The 25,120-nt window shown below is 48.6% G+C and overlaps 1 protein-coding gene across 1 annotated transcript in view; it reads right to left on the bottom strand.

Annotated features, from left to right (window-relative positions):
* LOC138467356 (maestro heat-like repeat-containing protein family member 2B) overlaps positions 1-25,120 on the bottom strand; it is a 239,651-nt gene that overhangs the window by 170,791 nt on the left and 43,740 nt on the right. Inside the window, exons 2-3 of the mRNA XM_069607321.1 lie at positions 17,505-17,659; positions 16,622-16,784 (exon numbers count right to left, since the gene is read on the bottom strand). Of these exons, the coding sequence (XP_069463422.1) occupies positions 16,622-16,784; positions 17,505-17,659 (318 nt within the window). The remainder of the gene's footprint in view (positions 1-16,621; positions 16,785-17,504; positions 17,660-25,120) is intronic.

Here is a 25,120-nt window from a genome sequence, read left to right as displayed (position 1 = left end):
CGGCACCTTCCCTGCCCCCTTGCATCCCCTCCATCCCCGCACCCCTTCCTGGTCTCCCAGCCCGCCTGCCCGCCTGCCGACCAGCCCTCACTCCCATTGGTGCATCCACACTTCATCACCGATCCTCTCACGGCAGCCCTCTGCCTGGCAGCCCCCTGCGGCTAAAGGCCCTAAGGCCAAGGGCGGCTCCAACAGAGGCGAATCCAAGAAGTGTCAGCCGGTGTCTGCAGAGTAAGCAGTGGCCAGCCGTCAACCATCATCCACAAGGACCAGTAAGGTAGGAGTGGCCTGTATCAGGATTAGAGCAACTACTCTACCCCAGACTCCGAGCCACTTACCAAACCCAAAGTAAAAAAATGATTGCATTTCATGATGTTTAGATTGCACTGATAGGCCTTTCCCCCACTGTGCGGGTCTCTCAATTTTAGCAGAGGTTCTGTCCCCAAACTGCATTGTATGACGTTTAGGTTGCACTGATAGGCCTCTCTCCCACTACACAGGTCTCTCGAATTTATCTGGGGTTCTGGCCCCAAATTGCATTGTATGATGTTTAGGTTGCACTGATAGGCCTCTCTCCCACTATACAGGTCTCTCAAATTTAGCAGGGGTCCTGTCTCCTAATTGCATTGCATGATGTTTAGGCTGCACTGATAGGCCTCTCTCCCACTATACAGGCCTATCAAATTTAGCAGGGGTTCCGTCCCCAAACTGCATTATATGATGTTTAGATTGCACTGATAGGCCTCCCTCTCACTGTGCGGGTCTCTCAAATCTAGCAGGGGGTCCCTCCCCAAATTGCATTTTATGATGTTTAGGTTGTACTGATAGGCCTCTCTCCAACTAAACAAGTCTCTCAAATTTAGCAGGGGCTCTCCCCCCAAATTGCTGTGTAGGATGTTTAGATTGCACTAATAGGCCTCTCTCCCACTACGCGGGTCTCTCAAGTTGAGCAGGGGTTCTGTCTCCAAATTGCATTGTATGATGTTTAGGTTACCCTGATAGGCCTCTCTCCCACTATACAGGTCTCTCAAATTCAGCAGGGGCTCTCTCCCCAAATTGCTGTGTAGGATGTTTAGATTGCACTGATGGGCCTCTCTCCCACTGCGCGGGTCTCTCGTTTAGCGGGGGCTCTGTCTCCAAACTACACTGTGGGGTTTAGGTTGCGCTGGTGGGCGTCTCCCCCACTGTGCAGGTCTCTCAGACTCAGCAGGGGCCTGTCTCCGAACGGCACTGTGTGATGCTTAGACTGCACTGATAAGACTCTCACCCACTATACAGGTCTCTCAAATACTCTAACTGCGCTTAGTTCAGTACTCTACCAATCCCCGAAACCCACCACCACCTAACTCAATTAAATCCCATACCAACGGACCGTTAACACCCTAACCCCCCCGACAGTGAACCCTTAGGAAACACACCCTTCCCACCGACAGAAAGCAACACTGAGCCAGAGAACACCCCAGCGTATCCAGAGAAGGAAAACTGAGGTCACAGCGACCGCACAGCACAGCATAGAGGACCAACTACCATACTACGACTGCACCTAGACTGGAAAATTGCCCGTACCAGAAAAGGACGCCGAGAAAGAGAACAAGATCGTGCAACAAGAAACGCGAACACACAACACCGACAGAACCCACAAGAAACAGCCCCATTGGAAGAAAACATGCCTAGAACAGCCAGAACCGGAACAAAATCCACAAGAGAAAAATCCTTATACCTCACACCTTACCTCGCAACAACCATGATACACCGACATTTCCTGATACAAGTGGAAAAAAGATGGGGGCACTCAACAAGAGAGTGGGAGGGCTCCGACCCCATTACCCCTTACATTACAAAAACAGAGGGGCAACATCGATTTCCACTACATCCCGCACAATACAGCGAAGTACCAACAACCAGCAACGCCACCTCCCACCCAACAATCGGACCCAATGAAGAAACCACCGCTGATCTTCATCCGAGTAGCATCACAGCAGAAACACCAAGACTAATCAGCCCTGTTATCAACTTACTAGACCGCTTAAGTGAAGAAGCAGCTGTCGCCGTTCTTCATCCTACGGACATCAATGCGGAACCTTCGCGAACAGACAACTACAAACTCGAACAAAAAATAACCTCAAAACAAAATCTCACCCAGAGAATCCACTGTAACCTAATAAAGGCACAGTCAATGTCCAAACTGTAACGCTCACCTGGTTCCCACGGAGGCGCGGCGTCGAAGGCGCAGAACTCTGAAGATGGACAGGAAGGGCCCCTCTATTCTGGCTTCCCTGGCTCGTTGGATACCCTCCTGTGCGTGAAAAGGGAGTATTACCAACTGTGGAACAATGCTCAAGCCTCCCACTCCCTTCCAACCCTCCACGATACCTCCTCCACGATTCCCCGTGAAGCCTCACCTTAGGGTTTGGAAGGATGAGCTCTCCATCCTGCTTCTGATGCAGGGGCGCGTTGAAACCCAGTTACTTCACTGGATTGAGGATTGATGGGAGTTCAGGTAAGCTTGACTGTTCAGGTAAGGCGCTGTAAAAGTTCTGTTCAAAAGTTCAAGCTTAATAATAATGTTCGTTGTCTAATTGCAGCAAGCGCTAATGCTTATGTCTTTTTCCCCTTAGGGGCCGGGGTTCGGAGTGCCGGAGATATGGCGCCGACCCGAAGTGAAACAGTTCTGGATGAGCGCTCAGGTAATGTCTTTGCATTCGCTCATTCAATGTCTTTTTCTTTTTTCCCCATAGGGGCCGGGGTCCGGAGATGCCAGGAAGCGGCAGGACCCGAAATGCAGTGGGAATAATCCAACTGGTAAGACTTAAAAGGAAACTGAGCTTTCCTTATTCCTTTTCTCCCTCTCACCTTTGTTCTTGTCTTTTTTCCTCTAGGCGCCGGGGCGTAGTTGAATCCGGAAGATCGCTGCTGAAGATGGAAGCGCCTTGCAAAGGTGAGTAAAATGCAGCGCTGCAGCGATCGAAACAAAATGCCTTTAAAATGATGTCTTCCTTTTCAGGGCCGTTGGAGAAATGACTCCGGGATGCAGATTTAGCAGGTAAGGGCTTTTTTTCTCCTATTCTCTTCCTTTCTCCCCTTGCAGGTGTTCCAGGGTGCTGGCAGGCGTGGCTGAAGTCAGGATGCAGGAGCTGACACGGTGAGCGTCCAGCTGCTAGGTGCAGAACAACGCGAAGCACGTGTGGCTGTTCGGGTGGGGTTTAAATAGCCTTGGAAGAAGTTCCTGGTATGTATCCTTCCACCAATCAGGTATGTATCCTTCCCCGACCACACCCGGGTGGTGAAGTAGTCCTACAGGTAAAGTAGTCCCATTCAGGCCCCAAGAGGGCCTGGATGAAGCAGCAAGGTCTGCATCAGGTAAGTGTGCACCCAAGCACTTAAACACATATCCTCTTCTATGAGCCTGGCGCCTAAGGCGCCAGGACTGGGGTCCACTATGAGCCTGGCGCCTAAGGCGCCAGGACTGAGTCCAAAGGGCCCCGACTTGGGCCCGCTGAGACTTCCCTGGGGAAAATGATGTCTGCCTCTGGGGTTGCTGGGCCCGGCCTGGCTCCTTAGAGGTAGGCATCATGACAGTACCCCCCCTCAAGGCCCCTCCCAAGGTCTTTTCCTCCGGGGGTTTTGGTTTGTGCGGGAATCTTCGATGGAATCGTTGAATTAATCGTGGTGCGTGAACATAGTTACTGGGTTCCCAAGATCTTTCCTGAGGTCCATATCCTTTCCAATCAACAAGATAGAAGAGTTTCGACTTAACTATCTTGGAATCTAAAATGTCTTTCACTTCGAATTCTAATTCTCCATCAATTTGGACAGGGCCAGACAGTCTGGTTCCAGGTTGTACTGGTTTTAGAAGAGATGCGTGAAAAACGGGATGAATCCGCATGTTGGATGGTAAATCGAGTTTAAAGGCCACTGGGTTGATAATAGCTTTGATGGGGTAAGGCCCAATGAATCTGGGATTAAAAATTCGCTGACCCTTGAGGGGTAGATGTTTAGTTGCTAGCCATACCTGATCTCCTACTTGGTAAGGAGGAGTTTTACTTCGGTGCAAATCAGCGTTTTCTTTATACTTTTTCTTGGCTTGCTGTAAGTGGGTTGTAGCTTCTTTGAAGGCTTGGGTTATTGTGGAATGTAGGTGATTTACTGCAGGCATCTCCAGGGTCAGAGGTGGATCTAGGTCAGAGGTCCGAGGATGGTGACCATACAGGGTATAAAAAGGAGTCTGTCCGGTTCCAGAATGCACTGAATTGTTGTATGCATATTCTGCAATCCAAAGGATGTCTTTCCAATTTAACTCGGATTGGTGTAACATGCACCGCAGATATTGCTCGAGAGTCTGATTGGTTCTCTCGGTTTGTCCGTCGGTCTGGGGGTGGTGGCTGGTGGATAACCGCACGTCTATTTGTGCTAGTTGGCAACATTTCTTCCAAAAGTGGGAGATAAATTTACTTCCACGGTCTGAGACTAATATGGAAGGGAAACCATGTAACCGCACTATATTTTCCATAAATTCCTTGGCCAAGGTGGAAGCTGACGGCAATCCTTTTAAAGGGATAAAATGGGCCATTTTGGAGAATAGATCCACTATTACGAGAATCGTGTTGTAACCACCACAAGGAGGCAGGTCAGTTATAAAGTCCATTGACAAGGTGTGCCAAGGTGCTGGTGGAATGTCCAAAGGTTGAAGTAGGCCGGCTGGCCTTTTCTTTTGACTCTTATTTTGGGCACAGATTCCGCAAGACAACACAAATGACTTTATGTCTTTTCTCCAAGAAGGCCACCAGAAGTGGCGTTTGATCTTTTCTTCTGTTTTCGCGATACCGGGGTGTCCTTCCATTAATGATTCATGATGACGGGTAATGACAAGTTCCTGCAATTCTTTACTTGGCAGAAATAACCGCTCTTGGAAGTAGGGTAAATCATCCTTAACGGTGTAGTGAGGACCCTTTTGACTCCATTCCAGTAAGGCAGAAGAGTCAAAAAGCTGTTTTACTTGAGCTTGGATGTCCTCAATGGTTTGCAATGAAGTCAAGCCCAGAATTCTTTGTTCCGGTATGATTGGCACAGGTTCTAAACTCAAATTGGGTTCTTCCATGCCTATCCGGGATAAGGCATCTGCCTTACCATTCTTGCAGCCAGGGCGATAGGTAATTACAAAATCAAATTCCGCAAAGAATAAAGCCCATCAGAGTTGTCGCGAAGATTGAGCTTTGGCCGTCTTTAAATACTGCAAATTTCTGTGGTCCGTAATTACGGTGATGGTGTGTCTTGCACCGAGAAGATAGTGACGCCAAGCCTTGAAAGCTGATTTAATAGCCAGTAGTTCTTTGTCGGTAATTGCGTAATTGAGTTCAGGTGGAGAGAATTTTCTGGACCAAAAGGCTACAGGGTGTAGTTGGTTAGTTTCTGGGTCTCTATGCGACAGGACAGCTCCCATGGCCGAACTGGATGCATCGGTTTCCACGATGTAAGGGAGATCTGGGCGCGGGTGCTTCAATACAGGTGCAGAGGTGAATTTGGTTTTCAGGTCCTGAAAGGCTTGTTCAGCCTCAAGAGTCCATTCAAAGCGTTTATTTTTCTTTAGGAGAGCTGTGATGGGTTGAACAGTTCGAGAAAATTCCGGGATGAACCTTCGATAGAAATTGGCAAAGCCAAGCATGCTTTGCACTCCCTTCACAGAGCTAGGAGATGGCCATTTGAGAATGGCGTCCACTTTCCGCGAGTCCATTCGGATTCCTTGAGGTGTCAGGATGAATCCGAGAAACTCCACTTCTGTGGTATGAAAAACGCATTTTTCGAGCTTGGCAAATAATTTGTGCTGGCGCAATTTCTCAAGAACTGCCCTAACATGGTTTCTGTGATCAGATTCTGAGGAGGAATACACCAGGATGTCGTCAATATAAACGATGACACAAACATCGATAAGTTCCCGAAGAACATCATTCATGAAGTACTGAAAGGCGGCAGGTGCGTTGCACAAACCGAAGGGCATTACTTGATATTCGAAGAGCCCAAATTTGGTGCGGAATGCAGTCTTCCACTCGTCGCCCTCTTTTATACGTACCAGGTGGTAAGCTCCTCAGAGATCTAGCTTGGTGTACACACGAGCATCTTTTACTTGGTCGATAAGCTCAGGTATCAGGGGCAAAGGGTAACGATTCTTAATCGTTATCTGATTTAGGGCGCGGTAGTCAATACAGACCCTAAGGTCTCCTTCCTTTTTAGGTACGAAGAACAAAGCGGAAGAGACTGGTGACTTTGATGGGCGAATGAAGCCATTGGCCAGGTATTGATCCAAATACTGGTGCAAATGCAGGTTCTCAGGTTCAGTAAGAGCATAAATCCTACTACAAGGTAGTTGTGCATTAGGTACCAAGTCGATTTGGCAATCGTAAGATCGATGGGGAGGTAAGGTGTTAGCCTGCTCTTTCTGAAAAACGTCTTGGAATTCTTGGTATTCAGATGGTAGCTGTACATGGGTGGAAGTTACAGAGGCTAGACCCATAGCTGGATTCCTTGGGTAACAGGTTGGTTCACAATCAGGAAAAGTTATCTTCTTTGCTCGCCAGTCTATTCTCGGATTATGTGTTTCTAACCAAGGGATAACAAGAAGTACTTGAAATTGTGGGGCCTTGATCACATCAAACACGATTGTTTCCCGATGTCCGTCCTGACCCACCAGAGTGATTTCAACTGTGGAATGCGTTACAGGCCCTGAGGCTATTTCGGTTCCATCAACTGTAGTAATTACATCTTGGGTTACTTTCGGGCGGAGAGGAAGCTTAATCCTGGAAGCCAATTCACGGTCTATGTAATTTCCAATAGCTCCACTGTCTATGTATGCTTTTATAGCATGCAACTGCTGAGGCTGTTTTGGGTTCACAAGCACCATTGGCATGACAAAATGCGAGGTCAAAGAGTTTGTTTTCAAGCTCGGCAAGCGGACCCCTACGCTTGTCGGGCTAGGTCGTTTCCCGAACCAGGTGTCAATAACTCGTTATCAGTGGCTCCAACGACCTTCTTGGGTGGTTTAACTGGACAACTTTGAAGAAAGTGACCGGAAGTTCCGCAATACAGACAAAGTTGCATTTGTCGCCTTCTCTCTCGTTCCTTCTGCGTTAATGGTCCTTTAACACTGCCAATTTGCATAGGTTCGGAAACGTCAGTACTCTTGGAGTTGACGTGGGTCTTGATAGGTACTCTGGTTTCATACTTGAGCCGATCTGCTTTTCTATTTTGAAGTCTGTGATCAAGTTGAACCACTAAGTCTATGTAGTCTGCGCAGGCCTGGGGTGGATCTACTATCTGAGCTATAACATCTTTAAGCTCTCCGCGCAGGCCTCGATGAAACAATGTGATCCTTTTATTTTCAGGCCATCCGGTTTCCACAACTAGTCTATTAAAGGTGGCGATATAGGACAAAAGATCCTGATTACCTTGTCGTAAGGATAGCAGTTCGTTTTCAAGGGCCTGTCCCTGCGAGTGTCGAGCGAACAATCTTTCCATGCTGGCCTGGAAGCCCTGGAAATCCCGGAGAATGGGATCATCCTGATTTACCAATGGAATAGACCAATCGGCAGCACAGCCACTGAGGTAAGATAGTACAAAGGCTACTTTGGTCTGGTCGTTGGGGAAGGCCCTGGGCCTGCATAAAAAGTGTAAACGGCATTGGTTCATAAAAACGGCATATTTCTTGGGATCCCCCGCAAAACGTTCCGGCGGGGCCAAAGGCATGTGTCCAGGTAGATTGATTTGTACCGGGTTATTTGAACCCATTGTTGTAGAAATATCTCCGGAAACAGGTAAAGGAGTGTGCTCTGCCTGGCCCTGCAATAACCTTTTGGCCAGATCATCAGTTCTTTCCTTGGATAGGATTAGTTCCCTTCTGAGAGCATTAGTCTCCTGGCGGGCTGAGTGCACTTCTGCCCGTAATTCCCCTAAAAGATGGGCCAGCTGATCTGTCTCGGAAGTCTCCATAGCGCCCAGGTGGGAAATTGTGGTAAGGCTTCGCGTTCTGTAACGCTCACCTGGTTCCCACGGAGGCGCGGCATCGAAGGCGCAGAACTCTGAAGATGGACAGGAAGGGCCCCTCTATTCTGGCTTCCCTGGCTCGTTGGATACCCTCCTGTGCGTGAAAAGGGAGTATTACCAACTGTGGAACAATGCTCAAGCCTCCCACTCCCTTCCAACCCTCCACGATACCTCCTCCACGATTCCCCGTGAAGCCTCACCTTAGGGTTTGGAAGGATGAGCTCTCCATCCTGCTTCTGATGCAGGGGCGCGTTGAAACCCAGTTACTTCACTGGATTGAGGATTGATGGGAGTTCAGGTAAGCTTGACTGTTCAGGTAAGGCGCTGTAAAAGTTCTGTTCAAAAGTTCAAGCTTAATAATAATGTTCGTTGTCTAATTGCAGCAAGCGCTAATGCTTATGTCTTTTTCCCCTTAGGGGCCGGGGTTCGGAGTGCCGGAGATATGGCGCCGACCCGAAGTGAAACAGTTCTGGATGAGCGCTCAGGTAATGTCTTTGCATTCGCTCATTCAATGTCTTTGTCTTTTTTCCCCATAGGGGCCCGGGTCCGGAGATGCCAGGAAGCGGCAGGACCCGAAATGCAGTGGGAATAATCCAACAGGTAAGACTTAAAAGGAAACTGAGCTTTCCTTATTCCTTTTCTCCCTCTCACCTTTGTTCTTGTCTTTTTTCCTCTAGGCGCCGGGGCGTAGTTGAATCCGGAAGATCGCTGCTGAAGATGGAAGCGCCTTGCAAAGGTGAGTAAAATGCAGCGCTGCAGCGATCGAAACAAAATGCCTTTAAAATGATGTCTTCCTTTTCAGGGCCGTTGGAGAAATGACTCCGGGATGCAGATTTAGCAGATAAGGGCTTTTCTTCTCCTATTCTCTTCCTTTCTCCCCTTGCAGGTGTTCCAGGGTGCTGGCAGGCGTGGCTGAAGTCAGGATGCAGGAGCTGACACGGTGAGCGTCCAGCTGCTAGGTGCAGAACAACGCGAAGCACGTGTGGCTGTTCGGGTGGGGTTTAAATAGCCTTGGAAGAAGTTCCTGGTATGTATCCTTCCACCAATCAGGTATGTATCCTTCCCCGACCACACCCGGGTGGTGAAGTAGTCCTACAGGTAAAGTAGTCCCATTCAGGCCTCAAGAGGGCCTGGATGAAGCAGCAAGGTCTGCATCAGGTAAGTGTGCACCCAAGCACTTAAACACATATCCTCTTCTATGAGCCTGGCGCCTAAGGCGCCAGGACTGGGGTCCGCTATGAGCCTGGCGCCTAAGGCGCCAGGACTGAGTCCAAAGGGCCCCGACTTGGGCCCGCTGAGACTTCCCTGGGGAAAATGATGTCTGCCTCTGGGGTTGCTGGGCCCGGCCTGGCTCTTTGGAGGTAGGCATCATGACACAAACATGCAACGGAAATATTCGACCTCCTGTCAGAAGGAGGCATAGACATCCTATTTGTAACCGAAACATGGCTAGACGACAACTACAAGATCACCCTCAACAACTGCCTGCCTGAAGACTTCAAATGCATCCAAACAAACAGAAAATCCAAAAGAGGGGGGGGACTAGCGATCATCCACAAGGAACCACTGGCCATCAAAATGGAAGATCCACTAAACATCGATAAATGTGAATCCTTAATACTACGACTTTCAGTAAACCTCAAAACCAACCTGAAATTCATACTGATATACCGACCACCAACCTACGATGCGACTTTCATAGACGCTTTCACGGAAGCAATCACCACCCTAGCCATCAAGTACAATCATCTGATCATCCTCGGAGATTTCAACATCTGGTTCGATGAAGAAACCACAACCACACAAAAATCCCTAACGGCCCAACTAGCAGCCATGAACCTCCAACAACTAGTCAAAGGAGCAACCCACTCAGCAGGGCACACACTTGACGCAATCTTCGCCAACAAGGATCTCATCACCACGGCACCCCCAATTCAAATACTTTTGAGCGACCACCTCATTATTCCGTTCATAATCACAACGGCCGCTCCAACAAAAAAGCAACAAGAAAAACAACCCATCATGATGAAAAGAAATTGGAGAACCATAAAAAATTCCAACCTAACCAAGCTCCTAGAACTCAGCAAACCACAGGCATCAACCATGGAAGAAGCAGACCTTGACAAAAAAGTTGCCCTACTTCATACCAGGATCGCAACAACCCTTGACGACATCGCCAAAGAAAAGCCCTTCACCCCATCACGCACAAAAAAGACAGCAAAATGGTTCACCCCACTACTCAACGCCATGAAAAGGAAAAACCGAAAACTAGAATCTGAATGGAGGACCAACAACACCACCGCAAACACATTGAAATTCCTACAACAGATCCGCGCATATAAAAAGGAAATACAAAAAGCGAAGAGGAAACATTACGACAACCGAATCTTCAGAGCACCAAACGCTGAAAAAGAACTATTCAAAATCATAAACGAAATAAAAAAAACACCGGCCTGCAACAACACGCCAATCCCATCAACAAAACTTTGCGAGGACCTCGGAGACCACTACAAAAACAAAATAACCTCCATCCAACACACCATACAAAACAGACCAAGCGTTCACAGCTCAAACCCCACCTACACAGATGAGGAACACGCAAACAAGCTACAAAACTTCCCAGAAATATCAGTTGAGGTATTCGTCAAACTGGTAAACCAAAGCAACAAATCCGGCTCTCCTGAAGACCCTTACCCCCCGGACATATACAAAACAATTCTCAAACAAGGAACCCCCATGCAATACCACAGGAACCTCTTCAATCTCTCAATCTCAACAGGTAAAGTACCGCAGGCCTTCAAATCGGCTTACATCAAGCCGCTACTCAAAGACACAACAGGAAACGTAGAGGACTTTTCCAACTACAGACCCATCTCCAACATACCCTAAATAGCCAAACTGCTAGAAACGTACGTATACCAAATAACCCAAGAATTCATAGAAGAGCATTGCCTACTAGACCAGGCACAAGTTGGCTTCAGACCTATGAGAGGAACAGAATCGGCTCTCCTCTCAATATGGGACGACCTAAAAACAAACGCAGACTCAGACAACAGCACTGCCCTGATTCTCCTTGATCTGTCTGCAGCCTTCGACACTGTCAACCACACCATCCTCATGAAGACACTAGAAGGACTAGGGATAACAGACACTGCCCTACTATAGATCAAATCCTTCCTAACAAACAGAACAGAAACAATATGGATGAAACCTTGTAAATCCAAACCCAGAGTCTCCACGTGCGGTGTACCACAAGGTTCATCCTTCTCCCCGCTCCTATTCATCATCTACATGTACCTATTAATCAAACTGATCAAAAAACACAGCCTCACATGCTACAACTACGCCGACGATACTCAAATAATCTTCAACATACAAGACACCCGAGAAGAAAACACCACACTAGAGAATTGCCTTTGTGACATATTCAACTGGATGAACCTCAACCATCTCTAAATCAACCCAGGCAAAACAGAGATAATGATTGTTTCAAAAAAGGGAGGAGACATCAACTACATCCCCTGGCCAAGAGAGCTCGGCACCACACCAGCACCATCATCAACTGTAAAAAACCTAGGGCTCCTGATGGATGACAATCTCACTCTGGAGCCACTAGTAAACTCGGTAATCAAGAAATGTTTCTTCCTCCTGCGAGCAGCAAAAAGGATCCTACCGTTCCTGTCGTTCGCCAACAAAACACTTACCATCATCGCTCTGATCATGTCCAGAGTAGACTATGCCAATAGCCTATACCTGGGCATGCCCGAACGACTTCTAAAAAAAACTGCAACGCATACAAAACGCAGCAGCCAGACTCCTCCTCAAGCAACCCAGAAGAGAACACATCACACCCGCGCTAAAAATACTACACTGGCTACCACTGAAACAACGAATAAAGTTCAAGGCTATGTGCATCACGCACAGAGCAATACACAAACAAGGCGCAGAATTCCTAAGCGACAAACTACGCCTACATCAACCGACAAGAACTCTAAGACCAAGCACCGACATATGCCTGGAACCAAAACCCTACAACAGAAAAAAACTCGGAGGATCGTCTTTCTGACACCAGGCACCCATAACCTGGAATGACCTACCTAAGAATATACGGAATACAACAAACCACCTAGCATTCAGGAAACTCCTCAAATCATGGCTCTTCAAAGCGTAACCACAACGGAGACGCACTAGAATGCCCAGACATTAAAACAATGATGAAAATAACTCCAACCTCGACCACTCTCAAATTGGACAAACACTCTAACCAAAGAACCAACCACTCGACAGAGCATAAGACATCATGGAAAATAGCCACAAAGGAAGACTGCAGAGACTGACCACATACCTACACCCAGACGAAAGCCCTCAAGTGACTCTCCCACTCGTACGTACCGGATGAACATATCCAGACCAGCAGACGCACCTAGATAGACGTTAGCCTGAGTCACATCTGGATAGGATTGATTGAAGGATAACATGCCCGTGCCTAGAAAAAACGTGAATGCTAGCATGGGGCACACTTAGAGTTGTGAACACCAGCCTGCGTGGCGTTCGGATGGAGTGGTGAATGTTGGCATGCCCACACCTGGATGGAGTCCTAAACATTGGCCTGCGCCGCGTCTAGATGGGAATGTGAGGGCCAGCAAGTGCCACACTCAGACAGAACTGTGAATGTTAGCATGGTAAAGGTCAGGTAACCCACTAACCAATATAAGCTCAAACTCTGCATACTTATCTCACTCAAAAAACTCACACAACCATCTCACGCACAACAAGCCGCACGCACTTCACAACACTGCAACAACAACACATAAGCAGGAACAACAGCACACGCAGACTGACTCCGATCCGATACCCGCACCAAAGCTCAGCACCCGGTGCATACTGAGTTGAAGCTGCCAACAGAGTACAACTCCCCTCACTATCCTACTCCCTTCTTCACCCTACTAACCCATCCCACCTTTATCATTTACAGATCCGCCTGAGCGCCTGGGGACCAATTCCGTTGGTGATGGTGCGCGGTACAAATACCTCTAATATTTAACATTTAACATGCAGTGTGACCCGGTTACCGCATGTACTAAAATTGTAACGCTCTTTTCTGGTGTTTTCACATATAGTGTGCAACTCCGAATTGTGAGAAGCAGTAAAATATGCAGGAGCTCATTTTGCTATAATTCATAATTTGACGGCGGAAACCGGTACATTTCAACTCAGGCACAGCCAGGTCCCCGCCATTAAACTTTCATCATTTACACAGCGAAGTGCAAATGTGCAGGGAAAAGGCAGCAATGAAGCATGGCAGGCAGCGTTTAATTGTATTTGTCAACGCTGCCTGTCATGCAAAAAAACGGCGGATATCATAGGGATCCCAGCATTTGTGCAGGCATGAAAATTGAGCATTTGTATTGTGGAGAGAATGGAAGGTGGCGGAAACGTAAGATGCATTCTGCCCATGCTTTCGCCATACAAATGATTGAAAATACGGTGTAGTGTTCATGGAAGGCATAAAAGCCTTTTACACCTTTGATTAGCATTACAACCCCTATGGAATTGAATTGAATTGAATTGATTTTTTTTCTATATCGCGCTCGTACACAAGTGTTTCTGAGCGTGACAAGGCAAGGGAGGGGAAACAAGGTAGAACAAAAACAACAATCTTACTAGGCCCAGTGACATTGAGAACACGCAAGTGCATGGGAGAAGGAAAGGGGAAAAGTGCATGGGAGGGGGGAGAAGTGGAAAGTGCGGAGCAAAGGGAAAAACAGATAAATAATACAAATAAACAAATAAATAATAAAAAGGCAACAAACAGTGGTAGTGCAGCCAGCAAGTGGCAAGTGCTAGGTTTTACGGCAGCAGACAATGTATGTCTGATAAGTGCAGTGAAGGAAAAAAAGGGGGGGACTGTATGGTTATAGATAAAGACCCCAGTGCAAGGGGAAGCCCAGAGGCAGTGCGGGTGGGTGGCAGGGTGAGCAGGTACCTGGGCCCGGAAGACAGAGGGAGGGCCAGGTGCAAAGTGCTGCGAGAGAACAGATCAGCAGGGGAGAGGAGGGGCGAAGGCAGAAGCAAAGAGAAAGGTCTTGAGGTGCTTCATGGAACATGAGCTCTCCAGTGTTTCCAAATATTTAATGTTTTACTTTTACCACCAAACTCATAAGCAGTCCCATGAGTTGCTGCATGAAAATACTCAAAGCCATCTGTATGGTATCAATCCTTTTTCCATAATAAACATTAATTCTCAGCATCTCAATTGTTCCATCCATTTTTTTAAGTCTCATGTCAAAAGTCCTTCTGACATTAAGTCATCAATAATTCTGCAAACTGGATTATGTCCTAGAGTACTCAACAGTCTACCAAAGCAAAGCTGTGAAACACATACATTTATGAAAGAATACAATTGTATTATCTACCAATTCCTACTTCATCAATTAAGAGACTTCTAAAGTAATATCATGTTATGCCTGTTTCATAAGATTAGATCTTCTCGGGCAAGCAGACATGCGTATTGTGCCTTACAGGTATAACTGTATTTGAGAAACAATAATATTTGGCTATCATTGTGTTACTTCATTGTGTTAATCCCTTCAGATAAAGAAATTGCAAAGGTAGGAATCTTTGGGATATACTTGGTCATGATATTACATATCATGCCATTCTGTCATTTAACCTTGTCCCTTCATAAGGAAAACTCATTTGGCATCAGTATTAATCTTCTTAGCTGCTCGTAATGCACCAATACAAAGCACATGTCCTTGTCTCAACATCGCTTCCCTGTCAGCCAATATATACCGTGTTTTCACCTGTTGTCTTGCCAATGAGCTGCAAGTGGATATCTACTGTGTCTACCCTTTTCATGGTTCTAACATGTTTTGTGACTTCAGTTCCAACTGGTCTTTTTGTACTCCCCACATACATCAAATTGCAAATGAAAATGATAACATACAGTACATAAGTGGTTTTGCTATTAATAAACCCATTTATATAGAACCTTTGAGGTGTTTGGAACGGAAATGTGTGCAGTTTAGCAAGGACTAGTGCAGCTGCCTCACATCCTACATTTGCAAAATCCTTTTGCTTGTCTGAATAACCATAAGGTATTGGTTGTCTGGGGTTATCTTTTAAGATTATTATTTTTTATTATTGATATTAGTGTATTTATTAAGCGCAGACCTAGCTTTGGGAAACAACAGTGTGCTTTACAAGTTACAGGGGGAAGTACTTGGTAAGGGAAGCAGAGCTACAAGGGAGCCGGAGACTAACTGTGGGGGAGCTGGAGGGTAGGTACTTGGCAGCAAGGGATCGACAGTGAAACAGGGAAGAGTAGATCACCCAGTCTTGGGTTAGAGGGGGAGCAGATGGTGTTTGGACCTAGCTGTTAGGGAGGATGACTTATACATACTAATCTCCTTGGTGTTGGTGTTCTAGTGAAAGTGATAGCTTTTTTGTCATTTAAATACTTCTTCAAATAAGGTTCTAACATTAACATACCCCAATATTTATTCACAGCTTGGCATATTTGAGGACAATTGGTGTTATATTAAGTAATTAACTGAACTTTGTCTATATCCTGTGTCTTATTTCTCATTGATGTCTTAAATATTGTCTCCCTCTTGTTCTGCCCTATTTTCTTTGGAATGACATCTCTAGAGTATCCCCTCCCAAGAATCCTTTACTGATCTCATTAGCTTCTAAGTGATAATATCCCCTGCTAAATTCTCCGGACAGGATAAGGACAGTGCGTCAATGGTGACTCTAATGCTGTATGACCGTTTTAGGTGATGTTGGATTTTTCTATGTTATAATTTGTATCGTTCATTTATCCATGAATAATAAAAGATCCACAAAAACAATGATGGTGCTGTGAAATGTTAAAGTAAATTCAACATTGTACTTGTTAGTGTTCAACCATCTTGTAAATTCTTTTAGTTCTTCTTCAGTTCCATTCCACACCATAAATATCTCATCTATGAATCTTATCTATATTTTGGCATTCTTTTGTAGGGATTCTTTTTGGCGATGCCACCGATGTTGCTTCTCGAACATTCCAATTAATAATAGCTAGAAAAACAACACATTTTGCTTCTATGGCAACACTAGTTTTCTGTTGATCTAATACACAATCCAACAGGTAAAATATGATTACTCGTTACTAAATCTGTCATATCCGTAACCATGAGTGTGCATATGTAATAGCCTACTGATTTCACAGATAAAAATGGCTCAGGGTTGCAGGCATAAAAGAGCAGCATGGCCTAAGAACAAGACCGCACATGTTTGCACGCTTCCCAATTCCTTTGTACTTCTACAGCTGGGGCTTTCACCTTCCTCTCTTGTGGGGGACAGCCTACGCAATGGAAGACTGGAGGAATGGGCAGAGTACTTGGATGAACATAGGGGCTGCACTTTCTCACAACCTTTCCAAGCGCAACAGCAGGAGGTCATGGAAATATCCAGAAAACACAAACAGTAGAGCAGGGAGAGGTTGCTCAATATAGTGCATACAGTGAGGCATGCAGAATACATGGGATGCCCTCCTGACTGGAAGGGAGGCATTTCCTATCGATTTATTTAAAAGCCTTACCTTAAGAGGCATCAGGGCTGCTGCTGGCTGGTCATCTGTAAAGGAGAGGCTATTTCTGAGCGTCAACTCGTTCTCTTCATTAATAATGACCATAAGGAACCTGAGAACCTTACAAGAATAAGAGGGCTCGTCTGTCAAAGATCTCCATAGATCACTGGTGTCCCTAGGAAACACAAGACAGAGCAAACTAGTCATCATGTGCATTTGTAGTTCTCACTGGAAATGGGGAACTTACTATTCACATTTCCTTTCACCCTGACTGATAAATTGAATAACCCCACACCAGAAGAACATTAGCTCCTGGTCAGTTTCCCTGACTCTGGATGGGAAGGATAGCATGCCTCCTCCTAACTAAATAAAAACCAATGGTGACTGCTCCAAGTCAAATTCTGTGCTAGGGTAACATAGCACATGCTCTAAAACAAAACGGATATCCCTGTGCACTCTCTTACTTTTACCAGCTAATTGGACGGTCTCCTCCCCTTCACTGCTCTTCCAAGCAATCCAAGTGTAACCACCACCCAACTATAAAAGTAGTATTTCTTTGTTTTGTTCATTATGAGTAGGCTTTTCAATGTAATTACTACACCAACACATTTTACAATGACACTTATTTACAAGAACAAACCAAAGATAACTTGTCGACTATGTATACCACACACAGGTTTCAATGTTAGACAAAGTGCAATTGTATTGCAAATAATTTAATTTGCAGTACTTCTCCTAATGTGCACTTTTGCCTGGCATTTCCTCTAAGAGCATTCTGACTGACACCCTGACCGAGACATATTACAAAAAATCGCTTGGTGGCTCGAGCAATGCCCAGCTCCATCCCTTTTCCGATAGATGCCAATACATTGAAGTCAGATTTAAGGGTACGTACTTGTCAAAGGGAAGCGGCTTCATTAGGAGGCTGTTCAGTACTTTGTCCTGATGGTGATGGGCGAGAGCTCTCATTGTCTCCAGCACCATGGTTCGAACTTCATCTATCTTCACCAGATGCAGCTGCATGTATATTAGCTCAATAATTTCAGAAACCTGAACATTTACAAAAAGGTTAATTCTACTAATGGGTCTCTGAGAGTACTAGTCATTGCTTTATTTTCCATACCAAGGAGAATCAGCATATAAATCTGATTTACTGGAAGATCATAAGATACACTCTGCAAACTAATGAAATTGCCAATGCCAAGTTCACTGTTAAATACTTACTTGTGCACATTTTATTATTACAGAGTTGATGATGGCAACATGATAGTTATGGTTTATCAGTAATGGTTAATGAAGAACAATCATGCAGATACTAATGACTTTGGCAACAAACCACAAAATGGTGTGAAACTTTCAAACATTCGATACATCAAGCTTGATTTGAATCCTGAACTCTGGTGATCCCGACCTCTTGCTGTCTATTTATATATTCATTCAACCTGTCTGACTTATCTGAGAGCTTCTATCAAGAACTGAATGTAAAATATAGCTGAGCGAGCTGTGAAATAATAGAAAGTTGTTGTGTGAATCAGTAATAAAAATTGTCAATTGCCCTTCCTTGCTCTTATGCCATGCCTCTTAGGCTTTTCCTGGTATGGGTAGGAGGACGCTTTCTCAAACAACCTGCCCCACGATGTTTTACATTTGCAAATTTAATTTTATCAAAATTTATCAATTTTAACTCAAACAAATGTCTTTCTGCTTTCTGAATGATTTGCAATGATATCAAGTTGGTACATATTAAAAGTTATTTTTATTAAAAACAGTTTCCATGTACTTAAAACAAACACACCCATTCCGATGCGACTTCTTCAAGAAGAGATCTCATCCTTTTAAGAATCAATTCTTCATAATAAACATCCATACATTGGTATTTGCAATTGTACTTCTAATTATTTAAGTTTATTTTAAAACATATCTGTTTGTTGTATATAATTTGATTAAGGGTGTAGTGCTGCTAAATCCACCCTGCCTTATTATCAGAATTCTTGTTTGCAACGGAACCACATATACACTATTGTGCAGTTTTTGAAATTCATGTTGGTATATAGTCACATCTGCAAGAAAATAAGCGGTATAAGGGTTTGAACCACTTACAAAGGACTGATCAGCCATGCATTGCAATAAGTACAGCTTTCCTTTTTCATTAATTAAAAATGAACACATCACTTCTTCAATTGGCATGTCTTACCCAAACCTTTGTTGCTAACTTGAACATTATTCCCTGCACTTAATTCAGTGTATTAGTTTAAATCAAATACATGTAGCTCACTTCTGCTTCTACTCTGGCTTGATTTACAGGATCATGAAAGGAATACAGGCCTTTTTTATATTTCTCTGCATTCATTTTAGTTTACAGAACATCCAACCAATAATGCAGAATTCGTCTTTTTGATATTTGAATAGGAATTCTCCAATGCTGCCTTGCGTCTCTTTGAATAATATTTCTAGAGAATTGCTTTCCAGCAGCTTGATTATGGCTGTTCATACCCTTATCATCATGGCCATCATTCCTCTCTGGTTGGAGAAGGTTCAACTGCTTAGTTGTTTTATTATCTGCCTGCCTCTGCTCACCTCTTCTGCTTAGCACTGCACACATCTTCTACTTCTCGCTGCCAACACACCACTGGATTGCGTTCTTCTGGGGCTAGGTCCTCAAAGCACATTTTTAAGGCTTTATATAACTTTTAGAAGGCTAATTAAATGTAATCTTAAGTGCGCGTTGCTGCAATGTTTTATTTTAGAGTGCATGAGGTCACCGGACATCACTTTGTTTTCTTGAGGCATGTGTTGATTAGCTCATTCATAATTTGCTTTGTGCAAAAAAACTGTCTCTGTCTCTAATTGGGTTTTCACCTCAGTCCCATTTCCCAAACAAATTGCTCTGATTGCTTCCTGAGCTTAGAGAACGTTTTTTAAAAAAGAGTTTTTTTCTGACTTCAAATTACACCTATGGCAGAATGACTGTAGGCCTTTAATTTGTGCAATGATAAACGTCTAAATCATAAATGCAATATACTAAATGTAGCTGACTAATACCTTCAATAGTCAAGCTCTTTCTAAGAACTATGAGAGCACTAACAGGGTAATTCATAGAAATTCGCACAAAAGATGCGTACGCGGCTGGCGCACAACGTGCCCGTGCGAATGTCTGCACCAGCCGCGTGCGCTAAAATCGATTTCTGCGCACAGCGTATTCATGGATTTTCACATCCAAAACCAGCCGTGGCGCAGCATGGCGCAGCGACCCTACAGCAGCGCCAGTTACGCCCCCAAGAATGCCCTTGCGCAAGGAAAAGCCTTCAAAATCCCGAAATAATCGCAAAGGGCTGCGCTAACCCTGGACCAGTTCACAGGGCTGGCAAACAGCAAACACCAAGCGGGGAACGTGTATTTCGGTGGTTCGCGGGAAGTTCCACACGCGATTGTCCTGTGTACGTGTGCATCAGGGGTGCGTGGGAAGTAACACACGCAAAAGCAGCAGGGTACGTGTATTTCAGGGGTGCGCGGGAAGTATCACACGCAAAAGCAGCAGGGTACGTGTATTTCAGGGGTGCGCGGGAAGTATCACACGCGATTCCATCAGGGTACGTGTATTCCAGGGGTGCGTGGGAAGTATCACACGCAAAAACAGCAGGGTACGTGTATTTCAGGGGTGCGCGGGAAGTATCACACGCAAAAGCAGCAGGGTACGTGTCTTCCATCACCCCCACCCCCCAGCCCCAGGGGCACACTCCACCAGGCCCCCACTCATGTCTCCCACCACCCCCACCCCCCAGCCACCAGGGGCAGCCTCCCCCAGGCCCCCACCCATGTCTACCACCACCCCCACCCCCCAGCAATGCAGGGGGAGCCTCCACCGGGCCCCCACTCATGTCTACCACCACCCGCAACCCCAGCAGTGCAGGGGCAGCCTCCACCAGGCCCCCACTCATGTCTCCCACCACCCCCACCCCCCAGCCACCAGGGGCAGCCTCCACCAGGCCCCCACCCATGTCTACCACCACCCCCACCCCCCAGCAGTGCAGGGGCAGCCTCCAGCAGGCCCCCACTCATGTCTCCCACCACCCCCACCCCCCAGCAGTGCAGGGGCAGCCTCCGCCAGGCCCCCACTCATGTCCCCTTTCACCCCCACCCCCCAGCAGTGCAGGGGCTGCCTCCACCAGGCCCCCACCCATGTCTCCCACCACCCCCACCCCCCAGCAGTGCAGGGGCAGCCTCCACCAGGCCCCCACTCATGTCTCCCTGCACACCCACCCCCCAGCCACCACGGGCAGCCTCCACCAGGCCCCCACTCATGTCTCCCACCACCCCCACCCCCCAGCAGTGCAGGGGCAGCCTCCACCAGGCCCCCACTCATGTCTCCCACTACCCCCACCCCCAGCCACCAGGGGCAGCCTCCACCAGGCCCCCACTCATGTCTCCCTGCACCCCCACCCCCAGGCCACCAGGGGCAGCCTCCACCAGGCCCCCACTCATGTCTACCACCACCCCCACCCCCCAGCCACCAGGGGCACCCTCCACCAGGCCCCCACTCAGGTCCCCCTGCACCCCCACTCCCCAGCCACCAGGGGCACCCTCCATCAGGCCCCCACTCATGTCTACCACCACCCCCAACCCCCAGCAGTGCAGGGGCAGCTTCCACCAGGCCCCCACCCATGTCTCCCACCACCCCCACCCCCCAGCAGTGCAGGGGCAGCCTCCACCAGGCCCCCACTCATGTCTCCCTGCATCCCCACCCCCCAGCCACCAGGGGCACCTCCACAAGGTCCCCACCCATGTCTACCACCACCCCCACCCCCACCCCCCAGCAGTGCAGGGGCAGCCTCCACCAGGCCCCCACTCATGTCTCCCACCACCCCGAACCCCCCGGCCACCAGGGGCAGCCTCCACCAGGCCCCCACCCATGTCTTCACCCATGTATACCACCACCCCCACCCCCCAGCAGTGAAGGGGCAGCCTCCACCAGGCCCCCACCCATGTCTCCCACCACCCCACCCCCCAGCAGTGCAGGGGCAGCCTCCACCAGGCCCCCACTCATGTCTCCCTGCACCCCCACCCCCAGTCACCAGGGGCAGCCTCCACCAGGCCCACACTCATGTCTCCCACCACCCCCACCCCCCAGCAGTGCAGGGGCAGCCTCCACCAGGCCCCCACTCATGTCTCCCTGCACCCCCACCCCCCAGTCACCAGGGGCAGCCTCCACCAGGCCCACACTCATGTCTCCCACCACCCCCACCCCCCAGCAGTGCAGGGGCAGCCTCCACCAGGCCCCCACTCATGTCTCCCACCACCCCCACCCCCCAGCCACCAGGGGCAGCCTCCACCAGGCCCCCACTCATGTCTCCCTGCACCCCCACCCCCAAGCCACCAGGGGCAGCCCCCACCAGGCTCCCACTCATGTCTACCACCACCCCCACCCCCCAGCCACCAGGGGCACCCTCCACCAGGCCCCCACTCATGTCCCCCTGTACCCCCACCCCCCCAGGCACCAGGGGCACCCTCCACCAGGCCCCCACTCATGTCTACCACCACCCCCACCCCCCAGCAGTGCAGGGGCAGCCTCCAAAAGGCCCCCACCCATGTCTCCCACCACCCCCACCCCCCAGCAGTGCAGGGGCAGCCTCCACCAGGCCTCCACTCATGTCTCCCTGCACCCCCACCCTCCAGCCACCAGGGGCAGCCTCCACCAGGCCCCCACCCATGTCTACCACCACCCCCACCCCCCAAAAGTGCAGGGGCAGCCTCCACCAGGCCCCCACTCATGTCTACCACCACCCCCCAGCAGTGCAGGGGCAGCCTCCACCAGGCCCCTACTCATGTCCCCTATCACCCCCACCCCCCAGCAGCGCAGGGGCAGCCTCCACCAGGACCCCACCCATGTCTACCACCACCCCCACCCCCCAGCCACCAGGGGCAGCCTCCACCAGGCCCCCACCCATGTCTACCACCACCCCCACCCCCCAGCAGTGCAGGGGCAGCCTCCACCAGGCCCCCACCCATGTCTCCCAGCCAACATGTCACCACAATGTAGATCCCTGGCCCTTATGGTCAGCCTCCAAATGGCAAACACCCACCCGAGTATTGCATCCACCCACTTAGAAATGGCAAAAACATGATAGAAGCTCAATTGCAAGTTTGGAAATGAACACATGTCCCTCACATACACTCAATGGGTGTCAGTGAATGTCAAAACCCATATCATGATATGCATGAAACCAATGAGATGATACTACACATTGAACTTTGAAGAAAAAATATGTATTAAAAGCAGCATAAATTGAATCAAAAATAAACAAACAATAATAGAAATTAAAAAAAAAACAGCAGGTCCGTGAAATAATGCAAAACCACAAATCATAATGTAAAGGAAAGGTGTCCAAAGTCACAGTCCACAAAAGTAAATCCAATGGAAAATTAAAATCGAAAACCATTGCTCCATGGCGAAATCATAATAAAAATTGAAAATCCAAAAGTCAACTATGTACAGATAAACAATCCAGGGTCCATGATCCCAACCGAAGAAATGAAACCTATCTAATAACACTACCTAAAAAAAATAACTATATACAAAAATGTGGCCCATTGTCCAAAAGGTCCAAAAAAAATGCTAAACCAAAGGAAACCTAACATTAACTATATAACTATTTACAAGGGCAGCGGGCTAGTCCGACGGCTCACTTCGGGATGTTCCGGGCCAGGGCCGACGAGAGAAGGCCAGGAGAAAAGGCCTCCTGTGCTCTTTGCAGCTCTGCTGCGAGCACGTTTCCCCACACGGCAGCTGGATGCTGCATCAGCTGTTCTCCTTTCTTTCGGAACAACCGTGTGTTCCAAGGAAATCCCTGCCGCGTGGAGGAGCCCCAAATGGATGCCGTTGCCATGGAGGCCGCGCAGTTCACCGCCGCAGGCCCAGGTTCCCATTTGCTGTGTCCGCCTGCCCGCCCCTCCCCTCCTGCTTTAAATGGAGGGAGAGAGGGCCGAGAGACGAAGCCGACGAGAGAAGGCCAGGAGAAAAGGCCTCCTGTGCTCTTTGCAGCTCCGCTGCGAGCACGTTTCCCCACACGCCAGCTGGATGCTGCATCAGCTGTTCTCCTTTCTTTCGGAACAACCGTGTGTTCCAAGGAAATCCTTGCCGCGTGGAGGAGCCCCAAAATGGATGCTGTTGCCATGGAGGCATCCACATCAACAACTGCTGCCGCGCAGTTCACCGCCGCAGGCCCAGGTTCCCAGGCTGTGTCCGCCTGCCCGCCCCTCCCCTCCTGCTTTAAATGGAGGGGGAGAGGGCCGAGAGGCAAAGCCGACGAGAGAAGGCCAGGAGAAAAGGCCTCCTGTGCTCTTTGCAGCTCCGCTCCGAGCACGTTTCCCCACACGCCAGCTGGATGCTGCATCAGCTGTTCTCCTTTCTTTCGGAACAACCGTGTGTTCCAAGGAAATCCCTGCCGCGTGGAGGAGCCCCAAAATGGATGCCGTTGCCGTGGAGGCATCCACATCAACAACTGCTGCCGCGCAGTTCACCGCCGCAGGCCCAGGTTCCCATTTGCTGTGTCCGCCTACCCGCCCCTCCCCTCCTGCTTTAAATGGAGGGGGAGAGGGCCGAGAGGCGAAGCCGACGAGAGAAGACCAGGAGAAAAGGCCTCCTGTGCTCTTTGCAGCTCCGCTGCGAGCACGTTTCCCCACACGCCAGCTGGATGCTGCATCAGCTGTTCTCCTTTCTTTCGGAACAACCGTGTGTTCCAAGGAAATCCCTGCCGCGTGGAGGAGCCCCAAAATGGATGCCATTGCCATGGAGGCATCCACATCAACAACTGCTGCCGCGCAGTTCAACACTGCAGGCCCAGGTTCCCATTTGCTGTGTCCGCCTGTCCGCCCCTCCCCTCCTGCTTTAAATGGAGGGGGAGAGGGCCAAGAGGCGAAGCCGACGAGAGAAGGCCAGGAGAAAAGGCCCCCTGTGCTCTTTGCAGCTCTGCTGCAAGCACATTTCCCCACACGCCAGCTGGATGCTGCATCAGCTGTTCTCCTTTCTTTCGGAACAACCGTGTGTTCCAAGGAAATCCTTGCCGCGTGGAGGAGCCCCAAAATGGATGCCGTTGGCATGGAGGCATCCACATCAACAACTGCTGCCGAGCAGTTCACCGCCGCAGGCCCAGGTTCCCATTTGCTGTGTCCGCCTGCCCGCCCCTCCCCTCCTGCTTTAAATGGAGGGGGAGAGGGCCGAGCGGCGAAGCCCAGGAGAAAAGGCCTCCTGTGCTCTTTGCAGCTCCGCTGCGCGCACGTTTCCCCACACGCCAGCTGGATGCTGCATCAGCTGTTCTCCTTTCTTTCGGAACAACCGTGTGTTCCAAGGAAATCCCTGCCGCGTGGAGGAGCCCTAAAATGGATGCCATTGCCATGGAGGCATCCACATCAACAACTGCTGCCGCGCAGTTCACCGCCGCAGGCCCAGGTTCCCATTTGCTGTGCCCGCCTGCCCGCCCCTCCCCTCCTGCTTTAAATGGAGGGGGAGAGGGC

This window comes from Ambystoma mexicanum, chromosome 4q, assembly GCF_040938575.1.
Source record: "Ambystoma mexicanum isolate Mex_15411 chromosome 4q, UKY_AmexF1_1, whole genome shotgun sequence".
Taxonomy (NCBI): Eukaryota; Metazoa; Chordata; class Amphibia; order Caudata; family Ambystomatidae; genus Ambystoma; species Ambystoma mexicanum.
The sequence above is the reverse complement of the archived record's forward strand: the minus strand, read 5'-3'. Positions and strand labels throughout refer to the sequence as shown.